The sequence below is a fragment of the Hippoglossus hippoglossus genome, chromosome 17 (assembly GCF_009819705.1).
Source record: "Hippoglossus hippoglossus isolate fHipHip1 chromosome 17, fHipHip1.pri, whole genome shotgun sequence".
Classification (NCBI taxonomy): Eukaryota; Metazoa; Chordata; class Actinopteri; order Pleuronectiformes; family Pleuronectidae; genus Hippoglossus; species Hippoglossus hippoglossus.
In genome coordinates this window covers 20,383,045-20,405,924 of record NC_047167.1, presented here as the reverse complement: position 1 = coordinate 20,405,924, position 22,880 = coordinate 20,383,045, and the positions used below count along the sequence as shown (strand labels likewise).

Here is a 22,880-nt window from a genome sequence, read left to right as displayed (position 1 = left end):
GTATTCAGACATATGTTATAACAATGAATGTTTCTTATTTAGAAATTAATTTCCTTTTTGCCCCACCATAAATTTGTCTTTGGCTCGTTATATAGATAAAATGGCCAGAACATACAACCTCAATTTGTCTAAATGATAAAAGTTTAAATACACAAATGTGCACAGACCTGTGAGACGCACTCAAGTCAAAGTCAAAACAAAGAAACTCAGGACACTGCTGACTCTGTTAAATGATAAATGAAACAAGATGTCTGACCCCTGCTATGATATAAAATGTTATATTTTATTACACAGCTCGCACTTTCACACATGTCCTCATTTACACAGTTCAGTCTTAAATGGACAGTGACTACACTTTATTATATCACAGTCACATTGTAAATTTCAAGTCAAGTATGCATCAGCACTCAGTGAGGTTTATGGTTTTTCAAATACTTCACCACATCTCATGGTGCTACTCAGAGGGAAAAACTGTTAACCTGACTAAAAAAGCTGCAGAGGCATTAAAAGCTGTATCACATGATAATTCACATCTCGGAGATTTGACCTTTGCAGTTTTTTCAGAATCCAGTAATTTTCACTCAGTTCACATTAACAACAGTCCATGGTTTTTGTATTTTTCCTCATGTTCCTGATAACGTCCCTGAAACATGTTGTTTAAAATCAAAATCACAGCCTGCAAAGAAAACCTCATTTCTGCCAAACCTCAAGGCTCCATGGAAGAAAACACATTTTCAAATTTCCTAGTCAAAGTGTAGTTTATCAGGGCACATGGGACAGCCCTGACAAAGCTGGCTCCCATGCCGTTGTAATATCCTCTAAGTCCACGTCTTTCATATATACCAATAAGTCCTTGTAAAATGCCTGAAGCTGGACTTGAAGCAGAGCTGAAAGCTGCAAAACAAACAAATGATGATGAGGAAAACATGTTCTCAGATTGTGTAGAAAAAGCTTAACCGTGTTAAACTAAATATAAACGTTACCCTGAGCTTGCTGCTGCGTGCGGATCACTGCCAGTGGGTAACTGGTCATTTGTCCGGCGGCAAACGCCACGAAACTGAAGAAAAACAGTTTGGCGTCACTGTTGTAGGCTGGGTCGCTCTTCGCCCAGTTCATAATCGACTGCAACACAAAGAAAATGTTTACAGCCAGAATCTGTCAGATGAAAAAGGGTTTTAATCTTTGAGTTTTTGGTTCTGTCTCACCTGGTGAACTGCACACTCCACACCTGCGTAGGGGATCATGCACAGGATGCTGGGTTTGAATCCTCTGTAAAACGAGGACAAACGCTCCTGTCTGTAAATGGAGCGGGTGCAGGCCACCACTCCATGGTAAGTTCCAATTTGCTGCAGGTTCAGCCTCACCTTCAACACCTGAAGGGGCAGATAGAAGGAGAGAGATTATTCAACTCAACCTCCACTGACACAATAAACCCAAATAAATAAACCAAAGCCTCATGCATGTGACATACTGACATTTAACCTTGTACTAATATATAAATAAATTAAATAGGGACAGGACAGAAATGTTAAAGCACTCAGACCTGCCACTGATGTCTGATACCTCTAAAGGATAGAAGGCAGCATGAACAACCGCACCGGACACGCAGCCCAACCCGAAGCGCTGCTGCACCGTCAGAGTCTCCTGGGTTCGGTTTTGGGTGTACACCTTCATCTGGACAGAGCAGAGAAGCTCTGAGCATCCACGTCGATCAGAAACAAGACACTGGTTCCTCAATAATTCATCTGCCTGCTACCGTAAGCCTGACCTGGGCGTAGATAAGACACTGGAGCGTAGACTGCGGCGTTCCTTTCAGCACGTTGACAGCGTTGCCCTGCCACATCGACCGCAGACCACCTGCTCTCACCTCCTGGAAGCCTTGGGAGAAGGCCTTGGATCCATGAACCTGCTTAGTGCACAGGAAGCAGTCAAGCAACTCAGATATATTCACAACAGTTTTAGGGGCGATATGGGTTCACATGCTGCAAAGATAACAGGGTCTCACATGTAAAGTGAATACTTGACCCTTTCTCATACGTGTTGATGATAGGCAGTACACAGTGAGCTGTAAACTGAATGCTCTTCTAGTATCAGGAGAAGATAGATGATGTAAAACAAGGCAGGGTACGTTGATAACTTTCCATCGTTACACCCTGAGACAATAAAACAACCTTTCAACTCTAACAATGGATGATTTATTACAAAAACACTTATTGTTGAATTTCTGGCTTCATATTTGTGTTTGTAAAGTTGCATATTCTGAGAGAATCCAGACAACAAATAAGAACATAAGAGTTGATGTTTAATGCTTCACTGAAGACGCAAAAATTACTTTATGCGATGGAAACTGACAACATTCATTCTTATCTTTTTATCAAATTGCATCTTATGCTCTTTTGTCATCAAATAAAACAAATTGTAGGTGTGGTTGAAAGCTCTGAAGGTTAGTAAGTGGACCTCTGTTCTGAGCAGCTGAACAAATGAAGACTATGAATAAGTACAATAAATGTTACTTCACCTTGAAATCTAAAAACCTTACTTAAACACGTTTAAGCTTCATGCAGAGTGCGAGAAGCTCTGCAGCTCTAGTTGATGTCTAGTGATGTTTAAAAAGAAAGTGAGAACTTGAGGAGAAACTTACAGTTCATCACTAAATGAATCAGCGCCATGCACCTGTCCATAGAACTGACCTGAAGTTGGGTCTTAAGGCGGTCGATGGGCGCCGTCACAGTCCTGGACACAGCATCAGCCATCCCTGCTGCCAGGACAAACGTCCTCCATGCACCAAAACCAGACGCCTCCTCAGGGAATTCAAGGGGCATCGCACGACTCTCCCCGACATCAAAAACCTGCAGACGCACAAATGAGGAATCACATTTACCATCTTTTTAATCACTGTATTATGATACTGTGTTTGCTACTTTACAGACAAAAGTGACACCGCTTGTCTTACCAGCTGGTGTTTCCATGAGGTCACCAGCTCCCCGATGCTGTCAACAGGGTTGAGGATGACGTGGTGCAGGAACTCGCCCCAGTCCACTGTCATGGAACTGTCCTTGTCCATCCTGCCATAGACACGCACGCACGCGCGCACGCACGCACACACACACACACACACACACACACACGCACACACACACACACACACACACACACACACACACACACACACACACAAACAAACATTTACTGTGTGAAGTAAATCATCTTCATTTGATAATGATCCTAGTGTCACTTTACCGAGGTGTATACAGTAAATGTTGCCAGTGCTGTCTTTATTAAGGGTTAATGAGTGATAGATTTGTCACTGTGCAGTAATAAGACATTATATTTCAGACAGACAATAAAAGCACGTGTTCCATCTTATCTTCCTCCCTTCATTAATAAAGATATGTGGATTTTCCAACTTACATGAAGTTGACATGAAGTCAGCGGTTACAAAATAAAGGTTAGGATTGAATCCATACCTAGATCTGGCAACCCAAACTTCATCAATTAATAAAATAATAAATGATATATTACCCACAATGTAAGGATTCCTTATATTAAAGTGACACCAGTGAAATGTAAAACGTGCATCACATCAGTGTTGGGAACTCAGATGGAACCCAATGGATTATTGTTGTAAAGCATTTGTTCACATGTAAGAAATGAGTCCATGAGGTATAGTTTGCAGAAAAATCTTACATTTGTATTATTTTTTTTGCATTCGGCTTTGAAATGACCACTCCTAACTCCTTAAACAAACAAATGACGTCGTCCTGGTCAATCACCCCTGATCAGAGAAGAAATGCACACAATTACAAACAGATAACTGTATGTACTGTATGTACTGTATGAACTTTACGACTGTATGATGGCACGCAATGTCTCTGGGAAGTGACACTGAACACTAGAGTGCAAAGACCAGCGCCTGAAGCTATGTTTAGTGTGGAGTCTGCAGTGTACTATAAACACTTCGTGTGTTAGCGTGGTTTTCTTTCTGGTTTGACCTTGATAACAGACAAAAAATTAACATTTATAGCAGTTTATAAAGAATATGCTCAGTTAGGACTATACATCTTCTACACCTGCAGCAGAGCCCATTCTATTCTAAACACGAGAACACAACAGTTGGTGTAATTATTCAAAAACAAACATACATATTTGTGTTTACTGTGTGTTTGTAACAAGCCCAGTAACAACATTAATGTTTTTAATGTTTCCTTGAGCAATATTATGAACATTTTCTCAGCGGCAAATTACTATTACAAATTACAAACTACTCACCACACTTGTTCTTGTCAAGGTCATGAAAGTAAATTTTCCATTTCTTCTCTCTGTCCATCATGTAGCCGAGAAACTCTTTATAATCCAGGAGGCCATCTTTGTTCTTGTCATAAGAATCAATGATGTTCTAGAAGGGAAAATGACTGAATGAATAGAAAAACCCTGACCCAGATAAATACAGTAGGAAAATAAGATCATGAAAATTTTACCTGGGCCTTGCCATCTGCCGAGTTGATCCCATACTTGCTCATTTCTTTGTGCAGCTCTGTCACTGATATGAATCCATCTTTGTTTTGGTCCAGTTTGACAAATAACCCATGGAACTGATCCATTGTTGGTTAGGAAAATGTTGGTTTTTTTAATATTCAGGTTGCAAAAAAAATGCAAAAATCAGAATGCAGCGTGTGATCCGCTGCAGGAGAGAGATGAAGCATCGATAATCACCAGAGCTGATTAACCTGCAGCTCTGCACGGACGCTGACTCACTGGCAGGAACCAGAGGCGATGCAGCGTTATGAGCTCTGATCATTGGCTCCGAGAGAAAAACCCCACTCTCCCTGTGGGGCAGCAGGTGGCGCTGTTGCTGCAGGAGAAGCCACCACAGCCCCATCCTCAGTTTCTGGTCTAAGTGGCCACTGAGCTATTTGTGGACCTGGTCACCGAGTTTCCAGAGACACACAGAGGGATGTTATCAATAGATAAATAAAGAGAAATAAAGAGAAATGTATGTAATTCTACAACTGACAGAGAAAAAATAAACCTTCACTGTTTAGGTTTTGATGTGTTGAGCCAAGTGGATACAATAGGAATGTTCTGGATAACACACACACACACACACACACACACACACACACACACACACACACACACACACACACACACACACACACACACACACACACAGAGAGAGAGAAATATTATTATTATCATTATTATTTAGTGGTACAAGTAGTATTGCTTTTCCTATTTTTATATTGCATCTACAGTTATCCGTATCGAGTTCTATATATCTTTCCTTCTTGTATGTATCATTGTTTTACTCATGTCATAATTAACACATGATAACAGGTCCAAACTCTCTCATGAAGCCTGCAACATGTTTATCACATGTGACACTGGATCTCATCTCAGGTCAGATACTTCACAAAAAGTCTGTGGGCCTAAATGACCTGTAGTGAACCTGTGTATGTGTGTGTGTGTGTGTGTGTGTGTGTTTTCACCTCTCACCTGGATGATGTGCAGAGGAGCCAGGTTTAGTCAGGGACGCCCCCCTCTTCGCTTTCTAGAAACTGCCTCTGGATTCCAAAGCAAAGAGTCGAGTTGGACTTGGTTAGATAGAGCAAAACCGGAAACAGCTTTTCAAAATAAGACCAGGTTTCTGTCTGTCATGTCAAGTTCATAAAAGCATAAATAAAAACCACTGGGAAGGAACAAAGGCAAACACAGGTCAGTTACCTCAGATTTGGTTTATATGAATATTAAATATTTAAAATTGACTTTGCATGTTATGTGACACACTGACTGTATTTCTACCGATGCTGAATTGCATTATACCCTGATATATATTTTATATGAATATGAATATTTCAAAATGTTTGTATTCAATGTGTTATATTATTTATATTTCATATTTTCTCCATTTCTTCCATGTCATGTGACCCACTGACTCTGAACCAATGCTGAATTGTATTATTACCCGAGAAGTTAAGTGGTTACCAGCTTTAGCCTAAATAATACATAAGCATACATACATGTGACCAATCCATGACAGCAGTTATTAGATTAAATTTAAACATTTCTATTTCAACAGTTAAACCAACAATTGCAATTTAAAAGTGACGATGAGGAAATGATACCCTTATTTTTAAATTTTGTAAAAATTGTATTCAAATCTTATTCAAAGAAATAAAAACACAACTTTCCATGTGAACGACCTGCAGCTGCTTTATTCTCTCTCACCGGAAACACGCAGACTGGTGGTGTCACACTTGACTTTGGCTGTGAGGATGCAGGGAGGGAGCTGAGGTTATTTAAAGAGGCTCATCCAGTCATCCAGAGAAAAACCCCACCGGCTCCTCAGCGTTGACTCTCCGCCTCTAGATGCTCCTCATCCCGCAGCGTGCGTCTGTCTGCGGCCGCTCGACGTGCGTCAGTCCGTGCTGAGGCCGATCTGTCACATCACAACCACCCGTCGACCAGCTCCCCTCCACCGGCTTCTCTCTCAGGGACCAACCCCGCTTATCATTTTCATTCTTTTGCTGGGATACGTGAGAAATGGGTAAGGACTACTACAAAAGCCTGGGCATCTCCAAAGGAGCCACGGAGGAGGACATTAAGAAAGCCTACAGAAAACAGGCGCTGAAATGGCACCCGGACAAAAACAAGTCTGCAGCCGCCGAGGAGAAATTCAAGGAGATCGCGGAGGCTTACGAAGTCCTGAGTGATCCGAAGAAGAGGGAGATTTATGACCAGTATGGAGAGGAAGGTAATGTGCATGCTTTTGGAATCACAGCCTATATATTCAGCCCCGTATCAAGGCACCGTTATTAAAGCTGGATGGTTGCATGTGGAGCTCAGCTGGTTTTCATTCCAGTCAGCAGGCCCAGAAAACAGCTTTCCCAGTATCATCCTGTGATTCTATATCTGCAGCTATGTTACAAAAAGAAAAAAGGTCCCAAAATGAGGCTGCTTCAGTAGGAAAAACCAGTGTGATGAAGCTTTCTGTGCAGTGTGTGGCACCTACACTGTAGTTTCTGAGCAAGCCGGTTTCATTAGCAGTCCAGATGGTGCTGGGTGGGAAGCATGTTGGAGGTGAGAAAGACTAGAAAAGAGCTCAGATCATCTCTACAGCCTTGAATTCAGAATTAAAGGTGACATATTGTGATTTCACCAGGAAGCAGGAGGAACATTGTTAAGTGTGTGAGGAATAAAAAGGTGTATTTTCAAAGTAAAGCGTGCAGGTATGCAAGAAGCAGCCCAGACATGAACCTGGCAGTGTGTCACAGATGGCCTCCTTGAGAAGCTGAGCCCACTCGTGCCACGCAGCAAACAGAGCATCGAAATGTGAACTCGTTTGGGGACAAATACAAGATGTTTAACATTGGCACTGGACAAACCCATTGAGTTTTATTTTTTAAACAGGAGATTTTGAGACTTTGACCCAGAAAGAGTTCCTGAATATCCTTTAAACAGCTCCTTAATACAGTCACTGCTGTGGTGCAGGTAGTTTTATCAAACAGGTTGGCAGTCTCCCAATATGGATTCTGATGTGTCATCTCAAAACAATGAGTCAACTGTAGGGCGGCTGTAAGAGTGTTTTCTTATGACCCCCTCAAAAAACAATGACAAATGTCCAAATATCTTGTTTTGTCCAACTAAGGACTGATGACACAAATATATATAAATATTCACCTCATGTCAGGAAAAGCGACAAATTTAAAGAAGTTGGAAGCATCTAATGTTTGATATTTTACTTCAAAGATTATTAAATCAATTGACTGGTTAGCAAAATAGGTCTGTTGATGATTTCACCAATTAATACACTAATCATTAAGTCTCTAATAAACTGAGTATAAAGCAGTTTGGTTATTTCATGGCTGATACATGAGCGACATTATAAAGTCAGTATTTGGCCTCATATCCAGCAGATGGGATTGTGCATCTCTGTGGTCAAAGTAGGCGTCACTTATGGCATCAAACTCTCCCACAGTATTAATGTCAGGATGACTGATGAATCATTTCCTTTTTCCACCAGGTCTTAAGGGAGGAAATGGACCCACTGGCGATGGGCCAGGCAACACTTTCACCTACACCTTCCACGGGGATCCTCACGCCACCTTCGCCACTTTCTTCGGTGGCTCAAACCCCTTCGAGATGTTCTTTGGGCGCAAAGCCAATGGGCGAGACGACGATGACATGGAGGTGGACGGGAACGACCCCTTTGGCTCCTTCACCAGCTTCAACCTGAACGGCTTCCCCCGGGACGGCCACACCGGGCAGCAGCGCCGGAAGCAGGACCCGGCCATCGTCCACGAGCTGAGGGTCTCCCTGGAGGAGGTCTTCCACGGCTGCACCAAGAGGATGAAAATCTCCCGCAAGAGGCTGAATCCAGACGGCAGGACCATGCGCAACGAGGACAAGATTCTCACCATCGAGATCAAGCGGGGCTGGAAAGAGGGGACCAAGATCACGTTCCCACGGGAGGGAGACGAGTCGTCAAACACCATTCCTGCCGACATTGTTTTCGTCATCAAGGACAAGCCACACCCTCACTTTAGGCGGGAAGGCTCCAACATCGTGTATCCTGTTCGCGTGAGCTTACGACAGGTGAGGCCCTTTCTATTTGACACCCACGCTGACTGAGCGTAGTGGTATTAATAGAGTCCGATCAGAACGAGCTCACATCTACTTGAGAGCTGCTTTACAGCTCTGAACAGCCCGGTCACAACCCATAAACTGTAAGTAGTCTGCCGGAGAAGTTGTTTTCCCTGGAAAGTACAGCCACTCTCTGTGAGCATAGTACGGAACTACACACACTTTGGATGTGTACTTATGTAATCTGGTTCATCAGCATTGAGAAATAGGAGCTCGATCACAGGGAGGACAGAGAGGCGGTGGCCGCCCACACACACACACACACGCGATGCAAGATGTTCTTATATGGATCCTCTTACTGTCCTCAACACTCAGATACATCTCACTGCTCATCTCTGAATATCTTGACTGCTGCAGCAAACAAACAGCAGCAGATCGTCTCTGACATATTGGCCAGACAGAAGAAAATACAGAGGAGCAACATTTATATATGTATGTTTGCATGTATATACATATTTGACTCATTCTGTTTAAGTTAATGGGGGTGGGGGGGGGAACTGAATGCAAAAGAGCAAAGCCAAATAAAAGGTAAATAGTTAAAGTTTTCATTGAAAGAAAGAAAATAGAAGATATCGTCACATTTTCCAATGTTTAATTAGTTTAGTTAGTTAATTGGTGTATCAGTCAGGCTACACCATCCACCATTAGTGCTCATAAGAATAAAGCTCAAATTCAATATTTGTATTTAAAATCAACATTTTTATTTGTTAAAAACTCTATAGTACCTCTGTTGTCCAAATTAACGAGCTGCTTGGTTTCATATAACACAGTCGATCACAGCTCATTGCACTAAATATCATTCTGATTCTTTTACATGTGAATTCGTACATTGTGATGCAAACTGTAAAATATCGAGGGGGACTTCATGTTCTATTTGCAGTGGATCATGTGCGGCTGGCTACTCTCTTGTTGATCCACCTGTTGCATTTCTGTCTTTTCAGTCGCTGTGCGGATGCTCGGTTACCGTGTCAACAATAGACGGCAAGACGTGCAACATGAAGATCACAGACGTCGTCAAGCCCGGCTTGAGAAAGACTGTGGCTGGACAGGGCCTCCCCTTACCCAAGAACCCCGAGCAGAGGGGAGATCTGGTGGTGGAGTTTGACGTGAACTTTCCCGAAACGTTGCCCGGCAACGCCAAGGACGTCTTGAAACGGCATTTACCTGCTTAGGACGAAGGACAGGGACCGAACGGGGGGAGACAACCGCATGACAGCACTCCCCTTGTTACCAAACAAACTCACAGGGACAGTTTGGACAGCTCACAGATGGACCTCCTACTAACTAATGAGCCGTTTCTATTTTTGAGCTGGTTGGTGTTTTTATAAATACAGTGCATGCTGCCGAGTCGATACAGGCGACAGACTGACTGTACACATGTTACGTACGTGGGTCTTTTCCACAACAACTTTACCTTCTCGTTTGATGGAAGTGTTTGGCTGTGAATGAGTCAACAGCTGCCAGGAAACAAACTGCAGTGCCAAAACCGTACGTTTCCGTGCTCTCTTTTTAGATTTGATCAGTTTGGAGGCTGTCTTAAGAATCTGTGTACAAGTTATTTAAGAGGAAAAAAGTGGTTGAGTGAACTTAAGAATCTTACATGTGAAGATGCTGAACTTGAATTTTAAAATAAATATTTCCACATGAACTGATCTTAGGCTGTTCCAGTCATGGGGAGGCACCCAGTGAATCCTCCCCCCCCCCCATGAAATAAACAGCGCTTTAACAATAATCACTTTAAAACCACTAATGCTGCTTCGGCCTATTTATAGTCAGTCTGCATAGCAATATTACCCATAATGAATTCTCTCTGGCATTGGCCCTTTATCTGAATATTCAGAACTATATTATATTTTGAAAGTCAAATGTGAATATTTTGTTGTTGTAAAACTTATACGGTGAAATTTCAAAGTTTAAAATTAAAAATATATCGAATGAAGTTACTAATAGAAAAAGTATGAGTGTGTAAATATAGCCGTCTGGTCTCAGCTGCTGGATATCAGCTGCCAACGCAGAGACCTTAACGTTTTCCCACCAGGGGACGCCACATCACTCATCATGACTCAGGGGGAGGGGGCTCTATAAAAGCAATATAACGGCTGGTGTAATTATTAGATACCTGCAAAAAGCTCTTATTTTATCCATATTTTTATTAACTACCACAAATAGGTATCCTGTTATTGAACCATAATCTTTGTGAATGTTACCAGGCCTCTTCTGGGGAACGAATTGTTCCTTTCTCTGACAAAGATTTGTATCGTCCCTAAAATACTCACATCAGCTTGAGTAAATGATGAGTCACTGTTTTCCAGGGAGGGTGCAGAGTAAATACACCTGCTCCTGCTCATTGTGACTTTACCAGCCGGATGGAAATCTGCCCTGTATGGAAATCACTGTATCTAATATAACCTATAACAAACAGCTAAATATATAAGAGGGCACATTTAGGAAACCCACCTTATTTTTTATTAAGTACAAAGGGATTCTTCAAAGCTTGATTTACAGAGGACAACAGATATGTAGTTGGAGTTTAAAGCCCACAATAGGTATAATATTATGATAAAAAAAATGTTTACTAGACATGTTTGCTTCCATGTTGACTCATTTCGAAGGGATGTGACGTCATATGAAGCATAAGAAGCAGTTTAAATTCACAATATTATCACATGAGAACATGTTTTCCTAATCGTTATTGAGTAGTAACAGTTTTGAATCCTGTCTCCAGAACTTCATCTTGACATTTGACCAACTTTTGTTTCTTCAGACCACATTTTCAGACCTTATCTTCTGTTCTTCAGTTGTCTGAGTATTTGTGAATATTTAAAATTCACTCACATTTATTTCCTTCTGCTTAGTCAACAATATAAAACAGTGGGTCTACGATGTGTAAACTGATTGAAACAGATTGGTTTGCACCTGCATCGTATTAAGGTTGTGTACATACATTTGCAAGTACTTAGGTGGAATTCTGCGGTAATCATTTGAACATTTACATGGTGTTATCATTCATCTGGTTCATCTGTGCTCCTAATAGCTTTCAATGTAAGTAAAGGGGAACAAAATCCACTGTCCTTGACCTTAAAAGACTTATTTCAAAGTTCATGTGTGTAATTTGAAGACATCAATTTGATTTGTGTAATCCAGACAAGCTGAAATCTCATATTAGAATAAGGACTGTGGATTGTGTCCACCATTTGAAGTGCATTAGGAAGAGAACAATGAACAGGAGGGATGATTACAGCAAACTAAACTTATTTAAACTCCAGCTCCAGAGGCACAGACGTACAAAGGACCCACCAGCAAATGCTTTACATCTCTTTGTGGTAGTGTTGCGTCTCTTTTGTGTCACTTTGTGTCACTTTGTGTGACCTTTCACAGGTGAACCAAACTCTCAGGTGCCACTGTCAGTTCCACATATGGACCTGGACTTCAGTATTTTGTCTGCACCGGAGATGAAGAGAGCTCTTCTCATCTGCACAGATAGTAAAATGCAATATAGTTCAATATAATATGAAAAATAAAAGAAGGCCTGGGATGCAGATTGTTTTCTGTTACTTCAATTTTTTTACATTATTTGAACTAAATGTCACTCAAGCTTCAGTGTGCTGTGCAGCAGTGAGATATAAACCCAGATAGCTTATGGATGTGGGCCACTTCAGGCACGGATGAGGCACATCTGACCTTTTTGTGGCCTGGATAAAATAAATGTGAACTTCACGTAGCATTGAACTACAGCCGTTCTCACTATTTGCAACTGGTTTCTGTATTTGCACGTGTTATGACTTTCTGCAGGGCACGTGTTGTCAAATTAATGAAGTTGTTTTCTTAATTTGCACGTGTTTTTTCTATTTGCATGTGTTTTCTTAATTTGCAGCACGTTGAGCTCTCTCTGCCACTGTAGAATATGGCCCAAATAGCCTCAAAACTAAGTCTGGCCACCTCTGGCACCTTTGGTTGACATGTGGTATTGCTGTGGTTTACTTGTGGCCCAGATCTGGTAAACAGGAACCAGTCTGGGCCAAATCTGGGCCATAACAACTTTGCTTTGTAGGAAGGAAAAAACTAATACAGGATTGTATTTGTTTCTAAGATACATTATTTGACGCCATGTGATGAGAGACACCAGAGTAATTGGTTTTAAAGGGCTGGTCCTCCGGTGGCGGGGCACAGGTGCAGCGGGGCTGCCCCTCCTGCCCGGCGGGGCCGCGGCTCGTCCCACTGCGCCTGCGTCCCGCCGCACGCCGAGAGACCAACAGAGCAGCTATTGTTAGCCGAGGAGCCGCCAGCAGACTTTATCCCACACTCACCATCTACCTGCCGCAGACTCTCACCCAGGAGCCCCCGCCGAACACCGGAGGCCGAGCTCGGCGAGGAAAGGAGCCAGGGTCCGCGGAAGGGAGGAAGGAAAGACTCGGGAGGAAAGAAGGAAGTAAACACGGACGGATCGACCGCTGGGGCTCGGGACTCAACAGGTACTTCGATGGTGTAGCGGCGGCTCGGACCTTTTGCCTTTTTTTTACACGCGGGGGAAACACACGGAAAAACACGCAGGAAGATGCCGCTGGGCCCGTGGAAGAAGAAGAACAAGTCGACGAAGGAGCACCTGGTGGAGAACGAGGAGGTCGGCAGCGGTCACGCAGGTGCCGGGAACCCGAGTAAATCCGCCGTGAACGGAGCGGGACTCCCGCCTCCACCTGCCAACCTGCGGCCCAAGCTGGTGTTCCACACGCAGCTGGCGCACGGGAGTCCCACCGGCAGGATCGAGGGCTTCGCCAACGTCAAGGAGCTTTACTCCAAAATAGCCGAGGCGTTCAACATCAGCCCACCGGAGGTAAGAGGTCACCTGGGGTTGATGGGGACAGACGTGGAGGTGGTTTCGTGCTGCGTTCAGGGGTTAAAGCTCTGTTTTCCTCACAGTACCTGAAGGGCTCACGCAGATTTGTATCCAGACTTTTGCTAAGTGCTCAGGGGCGGATTAACCTCCTGGGGGGCGCCAGGGGCAAATATTTGTCGTAGGGGCCCCTTTTGACCCCCACTGTAGTCGGCGGTGTTGTTATTTCCCCAGACAGCGAGAGACCAACCAGCACGCATGAGCCGAAATCTCAAGTAGATTCATTGGATAGAAGATTTATAGAAAAATGAATCCCCCAAAAGTTTATTTTTCCTTTATTTGTTTATCTGACAGGGACAAAGCTCATTAATCAACAGCAAAATGATTGTAAATGAGCCAGAGTTAGTTCAACAGGCTCATTTCCATCTGTTGTCCCTGGCCAGTTTTTAAAATGGCCACCTAAAATTAACATAAAATGACTTGTTATAGTCAACACATACAATAGCAATATATACGGACTAATATTCAGACCGGTAAGTTCAATAAGTTGTCAGTTGGTTGTTGTTTTTGTAACAATTTTGAAACCATAGTGAACTGAAATCTTTGGCCAACCTAAAGCATTTAGTAAGTAAGTAAACAAGTAATTCAAGTTTATTTATTATAGCACCTCTCTCAGACCAGAGTCACAATGTGCTTCACAGACATTAAAACACCAGAAAGTAGTAATACGCTATAAATATACAGAAAAACAACAATAACGCATTGATTCAAACACAATGAACATGGTGAGACAAAACTCAGTGTGAATAAATAGGTTTTCAGTTGTTGTGAATAGGGGAGAGACTAGTCCGTTTTTCTGGACCGACGTCTAAACCTGGGTCAGAATTGAGCCTAAATTAAATGAATAAGGTGCCACACTCAAACAAACTCTAACAACCGGCTCAAAATTGTGAATTATGCTTTTCTAATAAGTACATTTTTACTTTTACAGGATAAAGACTTCAAACTAAAACAGGCTAACTAAATAGTTTGTTAGTTATGTTTGTTTTAATATTGTTTTTGACATTTTATACACTGAACAATTAATCGAATAATATAGAAAAACGGTTGTAAGGCGAATTGATAAAGAAAAAAAAGAACGACAATAAAAAATATAATAATGACAGGTTAGGTCTTGCACTTTGTGTTTGTATGCTGTTGTGTTGTTAAATTTACGACTACTACAGTAAAGGTTTGGGGTAAACAGATTTATAAGTGGCTTTTCTAGAGATTAGTCCCATGGTGGCCATTAAGTTAAACTTTAATTGTGTCAATGCTGGTCAGTGTTCATACAGGCACTCCCTGCCAACTCTCTCCCAGCCTGCGCAACCTCAGTCCTCCATGACTGCATCCTCATTGTCACTGGATATCTGACAAATTCATGTTTGCCTCCATTTTTAGGTAGTTCTGTTGTGGCCCTTCGGCATCAGATTCCAGGTCTTGAAAACAAAAGGAGCAGCTTAAACTCCTCAAAGGAAAGTGTGAGCGATATGTTTGGCTTTTGTCAGCCTGAACGTGACTTGATAGGCCGGCGGGGCAGCCTGTTATCAGCCTGGTTTGGAGACATGAACTTCCTTCCCCTCTTGAAGCTGAGAGATAGCTGAGAGTTCCTTCTTTTAACAAGGGGCAATAATTGGAAAGGAATTTCCTTTATTACTTTGTGGCGTTGGTACACAGTGACGCAATAGACTTCACATCCACTGCAGTATATTTATATTTGATCAGTGGAGGACTTTGATATTTCTGACTTGATTGCAGAAATGATCCTGATTTGAGACTCAAACTCAGCTGTTGTTTTCTGTCTGTATTTGTTCCATCATGTCTATCAGTCATTTTCATCACTTTCTTTCTCTGTCTAGACTTGTCGGTGCCTTACGCCATGTTCTTTTCAAAGCATGAAACATATTTCTACAGAGGAGTTGAATAGATTAGGGATTTGAGATGATTTTCAGAAGGTTGCATTGTAAGCTTGGATTCAAGAATCATTCCCTACACGCACTGATTTGTTTAAGTGTCCTTGAGCAAGTCACTGATCCTCTACAATCTCCGTAAATGTTGTTCTGTAGCTGATTGTTGAACTTTGACCTTCCTGTAAAAATTGATCATATAAAGTACATGAAACGGTAAAGAAAATACTTTAGTGTGTGATTTGATAGTTGTCACATTGACAGAATGATTAATGCCTCAGTTCTTGTCAAGTCGGTAGCAGAGAACAATAATAACCCAAATGTCAATATATCAAGCTGTGTTATTAAGCTGTTATTGTCACATTGACATCCTTTGCTTTATAGTTGAGAGAATAGTGTGCTTATGTCTGTATATTCCCCTTTTTAGAAACACAAATAGTTGTACGCACACACACACACACACACACACACACACACTAAGACAAATAGATAGAGGGAGGGGGTGTGATGTGATAATATTTGGACTCCACAGGTTTTACGACAGGAAGTCCCTCAGGTCCGGCTCAGGCACAGCCCCAAATCTCTAATCAGATAACCCGTCCTGGCCACAGCCAGAGGCGTCCCTGAGGACCCTGGGGATCAGCGCTGCCCAGGGCCTCCTCCCTCCATAAACACCACCCAACCTCACTGTGGTGCGCATGTTGCCCGGGTGTGACCTGTGTCACAATTTAAGCTTCCAAACAAAGCTCAGCTCTTCAGGGATAAAGTAGGGAGTCACATTTTTAATGGGATACCTGTAAGTAGAGCTGGGTACTGGTGCCAATGCGAAACGTAAATGTTGCTACTGGTTCCAAATTTATGCTTTTGGATTATGTTGAGAGGTGTTTCTAATATTTTGTTCTCCCATTTACGTATCAGTGGGGGAAGAGTAAATGTGGAAACACCTCTCATTAAAACGCTGTACAGTTCAACAGCAGCATTTCCTCGATAATGACCAACACTTCCCCGAAGACTTCCAACAAAAACAAGGGAGGATGTACTGCAGGTCTGTTCTTATGAGACTGCATTTATTTATGCTACGTGTACCTAATAAACTGGTAACTCAGTATTTGTAGACTGTATACAACAACATGACTGCTCCCCAAAAGTAAAGTCAATAGGTTATAAACCCCACCTCCTCCATGTTAGTGTATGGGACATGGACCGAACTCATTCTTGGTTGTTGTTATCACGCTGTTTGTCCAAGTGCAAATTTTTCTTAATATTGGGTTTTAATTTGTTCTTTGATGCTATAAAAACAGGGTGAAATGTCATGATTGACAGGCAAGACTGATCCCGATTGGTCAAGCGCATGTATGGGTGGAACATCGCTAACACAATCCGTCCCCGATAGCTAATGCAGGCACACGAACCATGACGGTTGCTGTTTATAAACTAGTGTCTCTTTCCCGCTGGGGTAACATGAGTGCTTGGCTGCAGCCGGATAAGAATTATGTAATGAACAATGGTTGTTGTCTTCCTTGTCCCGAATGGGTTAAAGATTTCTCTCCAAACAGACATCACATTGCATCAAAGCATGTGTGGATTGACTGAGCATCTATTGTCGTGTCTTAATTAGACAGTAGACCTTCTGGTTCAGTGCAGCCCAGAGTCAGTGACTTTATTCAAGGGGGCAGAAGTGATTGGAAGGAATTTGTGTGAGGGAAATAAACTGGTGTCTGAATTATAATTATAACAAAATGCAACACAAGTAAAGCGAGTGAAGGCTTTACAGTGCATTGGGTAAACTCAGTTCATTCCCTGTTATCTCAGCCAGCAAGACATCATGGAGCCGTGGATGGGAGGTTCCATGTGCTCTCTCTGCTCAGGTGAAAGTCTGGTTATTGTCCTGACAGCTGCAGAGTTTAAGGTGTGGCTCTGTGACTTTGCTTCGTGTCCACCTGCCTGTTGCAGCCAACCTGCCCCCCCCCCCCCCCCCCCCCCCTGTTCACAGAAAGCAGCACAGCCATTTGCCTACACTTTGAATATGTAGGCTGTGGTCGTGTAGACAGAACTAAGCGTATTGTTGTTTTGTGTGGTTGTACTTCCCATGTTTTGCAGCCAGACATTTCTTATTCGGGGGGGGGGGGGAGGGAGGGATTAGGTGAAACAATCTCATTTGAGCTTTAGTCTGCATTTTGTATTAGCTGAGCTGCTGCACTCACTTCCTAGATGGTGTAAAAGCCAAGCAAGCATCAGGATGAATTACACTGAAAGCTAACCAGACTTAACTGCATGGGGAGACTATTAAGTGAGAGGCCTCGTAGATCCATCAGCACACGAGCTTGAGTGACTGGTTAAAGCTGTGAATCCATTTTTGTTCCGTGGGAAACAGTTTGTTCAGAAAACCCTCGGGGGATTTCTGACGCGCAGCAGCATGACTAAAATAACAACACACACACCGGCCACTTTATTAAGTGAACCTGTACAATTCAATGCCGACAATACCACCTTTTTAATAATTCAAATAAACCATTATTATTGATGCTGCAGTTAGTAGTTATTTGTTTACTATAAAAATGTAATAGAATATTCTCCCCTCATGTTTTATAAAGATATAGGAACATATAATTCAGTGAATAACTCTCAAACCTGCACATTATCTTTGTAAAAGTAGAATTTATGGCTGAGATGTTGTATTGGATTTCATTTGGTGGAAAAAAATCCAGGCTACAAAAATCTGTGGTCTCTAAGTGTGTATCACAATATAGCAAATGAATGTACATAATTCATAATTAGATATATAATTGTCTGATTGATGTTCAGAGCAATGACGTGTTTCTTTTTTGTCCAAAGCCTCAATCCGATTTGGTTTCTCCATCCTGAATATAAACGCACATCTAATATGACAAACTGGAACCATAAAATTACTTCAGCATTTATTTGAATATGGAAATGATTACCGGGGAATATTTTTGCCTATAGCATGACTTGTATAACCTTAAATATACATAATTCAAATATTTTAAAACAAATTTGTCGATTGCCTAATCATTTCCTCCCAACTAGTCGGATCATTTTAATAAATTGAAAATAATTGCTGTGGTTTTCCAAGTTATTATTTCCAACATGATAGAAACAAATCTGGCCTGCAATTATTTTTCTATTTACTGTTCCCTTATCAGAATTTTAATGATTTTTTTCCCCAGTGGAGACCATTGTTTTTTTGTGTGCGTGTTATATCATATTAATTATACCAATTATATCACATCCTGGTTTATCCTGCGGCATGATGTCGGTGAACATGGTTACTGGTAATTCCATATGTAATAAGCAAATGAGAATGAACCTTTGTGCCAGTGGGCACACCGCACGACTGAGGGAAAACAAAACACTAACGAGGAGTGTGTGAAGCTGCAGAAACAGACCTCAGGTGTGTGTGTGTGTGTGTGTGTGGACTGGACTGGACTGGACATCATTGTTATTTCAGTGCTTGTTTACCAGAAGTGATGCAGAGGAAAGTCGTGATGTACCAGAGGAGAGTTTGACCTCCTTGTCTGCTGTGACCGTAGAAAAGAGTCTTTCACAAGCCTGTACACAGCTGCTTTTTGTCTTTTGTCTCATAACAACACAGTTAAACCAGGTTTACTTCATTAAATCAGGTTCATTTAAGTTTTTGTTCCTAAGGAAACTGGCAGTGATTTAGAGTGGGGGTGTCACGGTTCTGTCGTCCTTTTATCGTGATACGATTTCAAGGTGGCAAGATAGAAATTAGTCGAATATAACTGACTATGAATGGTTACGTGGCAGTCAGGTAAACATGATGCTAAGGCTACATCCACATTACAAAGTTTTAGTTTTAAAACACATCACTGTTGAAACACTACTCTTTTCAAACATCTAAAACTGCTGGACCCGTTTTAGTTTGAAAAACGGCCTTCGCTTCCTGATTGGTTCTTAACTGTTTGGACCCAGATCGTTTTTGGTTTTAAAACCTCATACGAAAACATATTGTTATGGATGTAGTGTCATCAGCCGATACCATGGATGTATTAAGTTGTAATCCGCATGGCATTTAACAGTTCGGGTGAATGAGCTCAACTAGTTTGTGTTATGGATGATTTCATTAACTTTTTCCGAGCAAATAAAGTCACATTCGAAAAGTCGTCTAATAAGCTATAAGCCATGAAAACATACGTGCTGTCTATTTTTTATATTTACTTGTGTTTTAAATCTATATATATATATAAATATATATATATAAATATATATATATATATATAAATATATATATTTATATATATTTATATATATATATATATATATATATATATATATATATATATATATATATATATATATCATTTTAAACATCTTGTATTGTTTTCAGTCTAAAGCATCTGCACATAATTCATATGTCAACACTTTTTAAACACACTGATCCCAGCTGCTCTGACGGGGCTCCTATGAAACTCATTACTCCTGCTTTTCAGACCCACCTCCTATGAAACGGTCATTATTATATCACATCCGCAGTCAGGTAAATGATTACACTGGCTGAAACGCTGATGAATGTGATTTCCTGTTTAAAACTCGGCCACACCACAATACACACAGCTTAGATCAGCAGTCCCTGTTAACTGCTAAAACACGTCATGCGGAAATAACAGTAGATGAACACCGGAGAAGGGGAGTAACGTTGTTTCACTGATGCACACGAGTGTCTCCCCCCCGTGAGCGTGAATCTTTCTAAAAACCTCTTCTCCGTCATTAACAGAGCAGTTGAAGAGGCTGTTAATGGAATGTGTGGTTCAGCTTTTAGTCGTCACTGTTTTTAAATGCAGGGGAATATTTCAGAGGGAGCTCCAGTGTATTTATCAAGCTTTACTTTTCTGCCAACACAGGATTTCTAATTTAACTGTATAGACAGTAAACGTAGGTGGAGAATTGTAGAGAGATTAACTGGCTGCTCTATATTATTATTATTATTATTATTATTATTATTCTACAATGTCCGCTGTCTTCCCTTTTGAGCTGCTGAACTATTTGCATTTTCCTGAAAGGGAACAAAACTGTTACTGTACTTTAGTGATTATGTTGCACTGCTACAGTGATGAGGAATTAGAAAAACGTAATAATAATAAAAGGAATGAAGTTTGATGCTGAACTCTCAATGCTTCAGGTTGATGAATTTAATTTGTCTTCAAACTGTCCATTGCTGCTGCTCCTCTTTTCAGCCTCTGTCTGAAACACCTGGTTTTAGCTCCCCCCTTAGGATAACTCTGTTGTGATTGGTCAGCTACTTCCAGCTCTTGTTGGAAATGTCGATTTACCTGGCTTTGTTAGGGGGCGTGTCAAGCTAGCTGTAAGGCGTGCGTTATACAAATATGTTGAGTGACATCACAATGATGAGGAAGAATAGTCCGGATTACTGACGAGGTGATTCAGGAGCCTGAGGGAGAGGAGCTTTACTGCCAACTTTGGACTTTTTAATTAGAGATCAGATACCAGGTTACCCAATGCACTACTAACCCTGCATGGAAGTGATGATTGCGATCATTGTTGTATAGCAAGTATGTGAACCGGTAATCACTTAATATTCACGGCTCAAAACACAGTATCAGAGGCATTTACGATGCTAGTGTCAGTATTGGAACATCTCTATTGTTAACGTTGTAGACTTTCATACATAAAAACCTACATAACACATTAGAGGAAAGACAAATGTCTCCTTTAATTCTAACATTGGCCATATAGCGATAGCATAAACTTACATAAAGCACCTTTTAAGCAGCATTAAGTGTAAATATTTAAGTAATGTACAAATACTTTGGAATCTAACTTGAAAGGGCAGTACTAAATGCAGTTACATTCCACCTGTCGACTTTGATGAATTACTTTTCATTTTCACCGGCTGAGCAGAAACTGACAGAACCTAATGCATATCCTCATATAGTAATGTATACTTTATATAGTGTTATTAATATATATATAATATACTAAACTAAGTCTCGCTCATTGAATCTGTGGCTTTTGCTCTTTGCGTGATGTATCACTGCTCATTTAAAACTCAAGTTTTAAAAGACTGATATTATATTTCTAAAAATGGAATAATAGAGGATCTCTTCATTTCAAGACAAAGCAGGAATTTATGAACTGTTGTGGGAAACCTTCATTCGTACACATCTTCACATCACTGACGCCTCTAAACTCATTATTTTTCATTCTTCTTTTGAAAGCATTGACCTCACACATGGCACTTGTCCTGAGTGATGCTCCGCAGATTGCAGTGCATCTCCTTCCACTTGCCCTTTTCCGTGTGGTTATCGAGGTCTTAGCCAGTGTTGTGCAGACAGTGGGCGGTGAAGTGTCTGTTCCTGTGAGGTCATTGGAGGAGAGACACGTCGCTGCAGTGTGAGGCGCCGCTCTCCGCACCCCCCAGCTACACCCGGCGGTGTGAACGAGCCGTGGCCGTCAGCCCAGCCGGAGGAGAGGAGTGCTGAGAGCTGCTTGTGCTGCAGAGAAGCGGCTTAATGCAGTCGGCCGTCTTGGTAACCGCGCTGTAGGCGTCCGCCTGCCGTTCCTCCCACTCACTCTTGGGTAATAACCTGGCCTGGGGCGGGGGCGGGGTGTCTGTTATGGAGAAGAAAGAAAGAGAGAGACATCAATTCAGCTACAGTTCACCCTTTCCTCGCCGCACAGATTCCCTCCTCTAACCTCCAGTCTCTCTCTTTGCCTTTTCCTCAAGCGGCCTCCTCTCCATTATAACCCCATTCTTTAATAGTCCGGTATCCCAAGGCAACGCATGAGGCCGTGTCAGCTGTGTGTGTGTCTGTGTGTGTCTCTGTCTGTGTGTGTGTGTGTGTGTGAGAACAGCACTTGTTGTTGCTCATGAAAAACAAGGCCCAGACAAGGCATTCCTCGCTGCCAGAGCCTGATTGGTGCACAAAGGTCGTCTTCCTGATGAACCGGTGCAAATCAATCCCTTTCTACCGTGCAACCCCCGGAAGTCGACCTCTAAATCTCTGTGTTTCTCAAAGTCCTACTAGGAAGCATGATTTATATACGGGGACATCTGAGTAGGTTTATCTGACTAACAGAAGCTATGTATAAAAGTAAAGCATATTAATACCTGTAGTGCTCTGTCTCGCTGAGTCAGAGCAGAATATATGATTCACAACCGGTTTACTCCTCGTCCCAGGTTTCATCTGTCGTGTCTCTGTTTTACTGCGTCGTTAAATATGGACACTTGTGAATCTGGGTGATCACGTTTCTGTGTCTCTGTGTCCTGCCAAGATGTCGCAGCCACACGGTGTGAAGCCAGATTTTTTTCCATTTCTGGCAGAGGAGGAAAGGTCATTTTCCCCTTTGGCCTCATCACTGTCTGGTCCGGCCCGGGGTCTAGAACACAGCTCAGTGAAATCCACAGATTTAGACTGATGACACCCCCGGGTGGAAGAGGACATAACTGCATAACTTAC

General features: G+C 41.9%; 3 protein-coding genes and 1 long non-coding RNA gene across 8 annotated transcripts in view; 2 read left to right on the top strand and 2 right to left on the bottom strand.

The window, feature by feature from the left end:
- Positions 1-264: 264 nt before the first annotated feature.
- slc25a24l (solute carrier family 25 member 24, like) lies at positions 265-5,550 on the bottom strand. Of its 2 annotated transcripts, XM_034612524.1 has the most exons (13): positions 5,497-5,550; positions 5,030-5,082; positions 4,728-4,921; positions 4,479-4,592; positions 4,270-4,396; positions 3,688-3,775; positions 2,954-3,065; positions 2,691-2,849; positions 1,769-1,906; positions 1,564-1,674; positions 1,206-1,373; positions 984-1,122; positions 265-894 (listed from the first exon to the last, which is right to left on the bottom strand). In XM_034612524.1, the coding sequence occupies exons 4-13, from the start codon at positions 4,518-4,520 to the stop codon at positions 707-709; spliced, it is 1,272 nt and encodes a 423-aa protein (XP_034468415.1). In that variant the 5' UTR covers positions 4,521-4,592; positions 4,728-4,921; positions 5,030-5,082; positions 5,497-5,550; the 3' UTR covers positions 265-706. The 2 variants fall into 2 exon arrangements, with proteins under 2 accessions (XP_034468415.1, XP_034468414.1); XM_034612523.1 differs by having other exon boundaries at positions 4,479-4,921.
- A 689-nt stretch (positions 5,551-6,239) lies between these two features.
- dnajb4 (DnaJ heat shock protein family (Hsp40) member B4) lies at positions 6,240-10,582 on the top strand. Its single transcript, XM_034612525.1, has 3 exons — positions 6,240-6,754; positions 8,024-8,595; positions 9,585-10,582. Exons 1-3 carry the CDS (start codon positions 6,544-6,546, stop codon positions 9,813-9,815), a joined length of 1,014 nt encoding a protein of 337 aa, XP_034468416.1. The 5' UTR covers positions 6,240-6,543; the 3' UTR covers positions 9,816-10,582.
- Positions 10,583-12,810: 2,228 nt separating this feature from the next.
- gipc2 (GIPC PDZ domain containing family, member 2) overlaps positions 12,811-22,880 on the top strand; it is a 35,892-nt gene continuing 25,822 nt past the window's right edge. For 3 of the 4 annotated variants that reach the window (XM_034612475.1, XM_034612477.1, XM_034612476.1), the window contains exon 1: positions 12,830-13,474. In XM_034612475.1, the coding sequence (XP_034468366.1) occupies positions 13,199-13,474 (276 nt within the window). In that variant the 5' untranslated portion in view covers positions 12,830-13,198. Of the gene's footprint in view, positions 13,475-22,880 lie in introns of all 4 variants that reach the window. The other variant, XM_034612474.1, reaches the window with a different exon arrangement.
- Positions 20,042-22,849, bottom strand: LOC117777666. The gene is made up of 3 exons (XR_004616641.1): positions 22,532-22,849; positions 22,117-22,444; positions 20,042-22,032 (listed from the first exon to the last, which is right to left on the bottom strand). It is a non-coding gene; the product is annotated as an uncharacterized LOC117777666 (long non-coding RNA).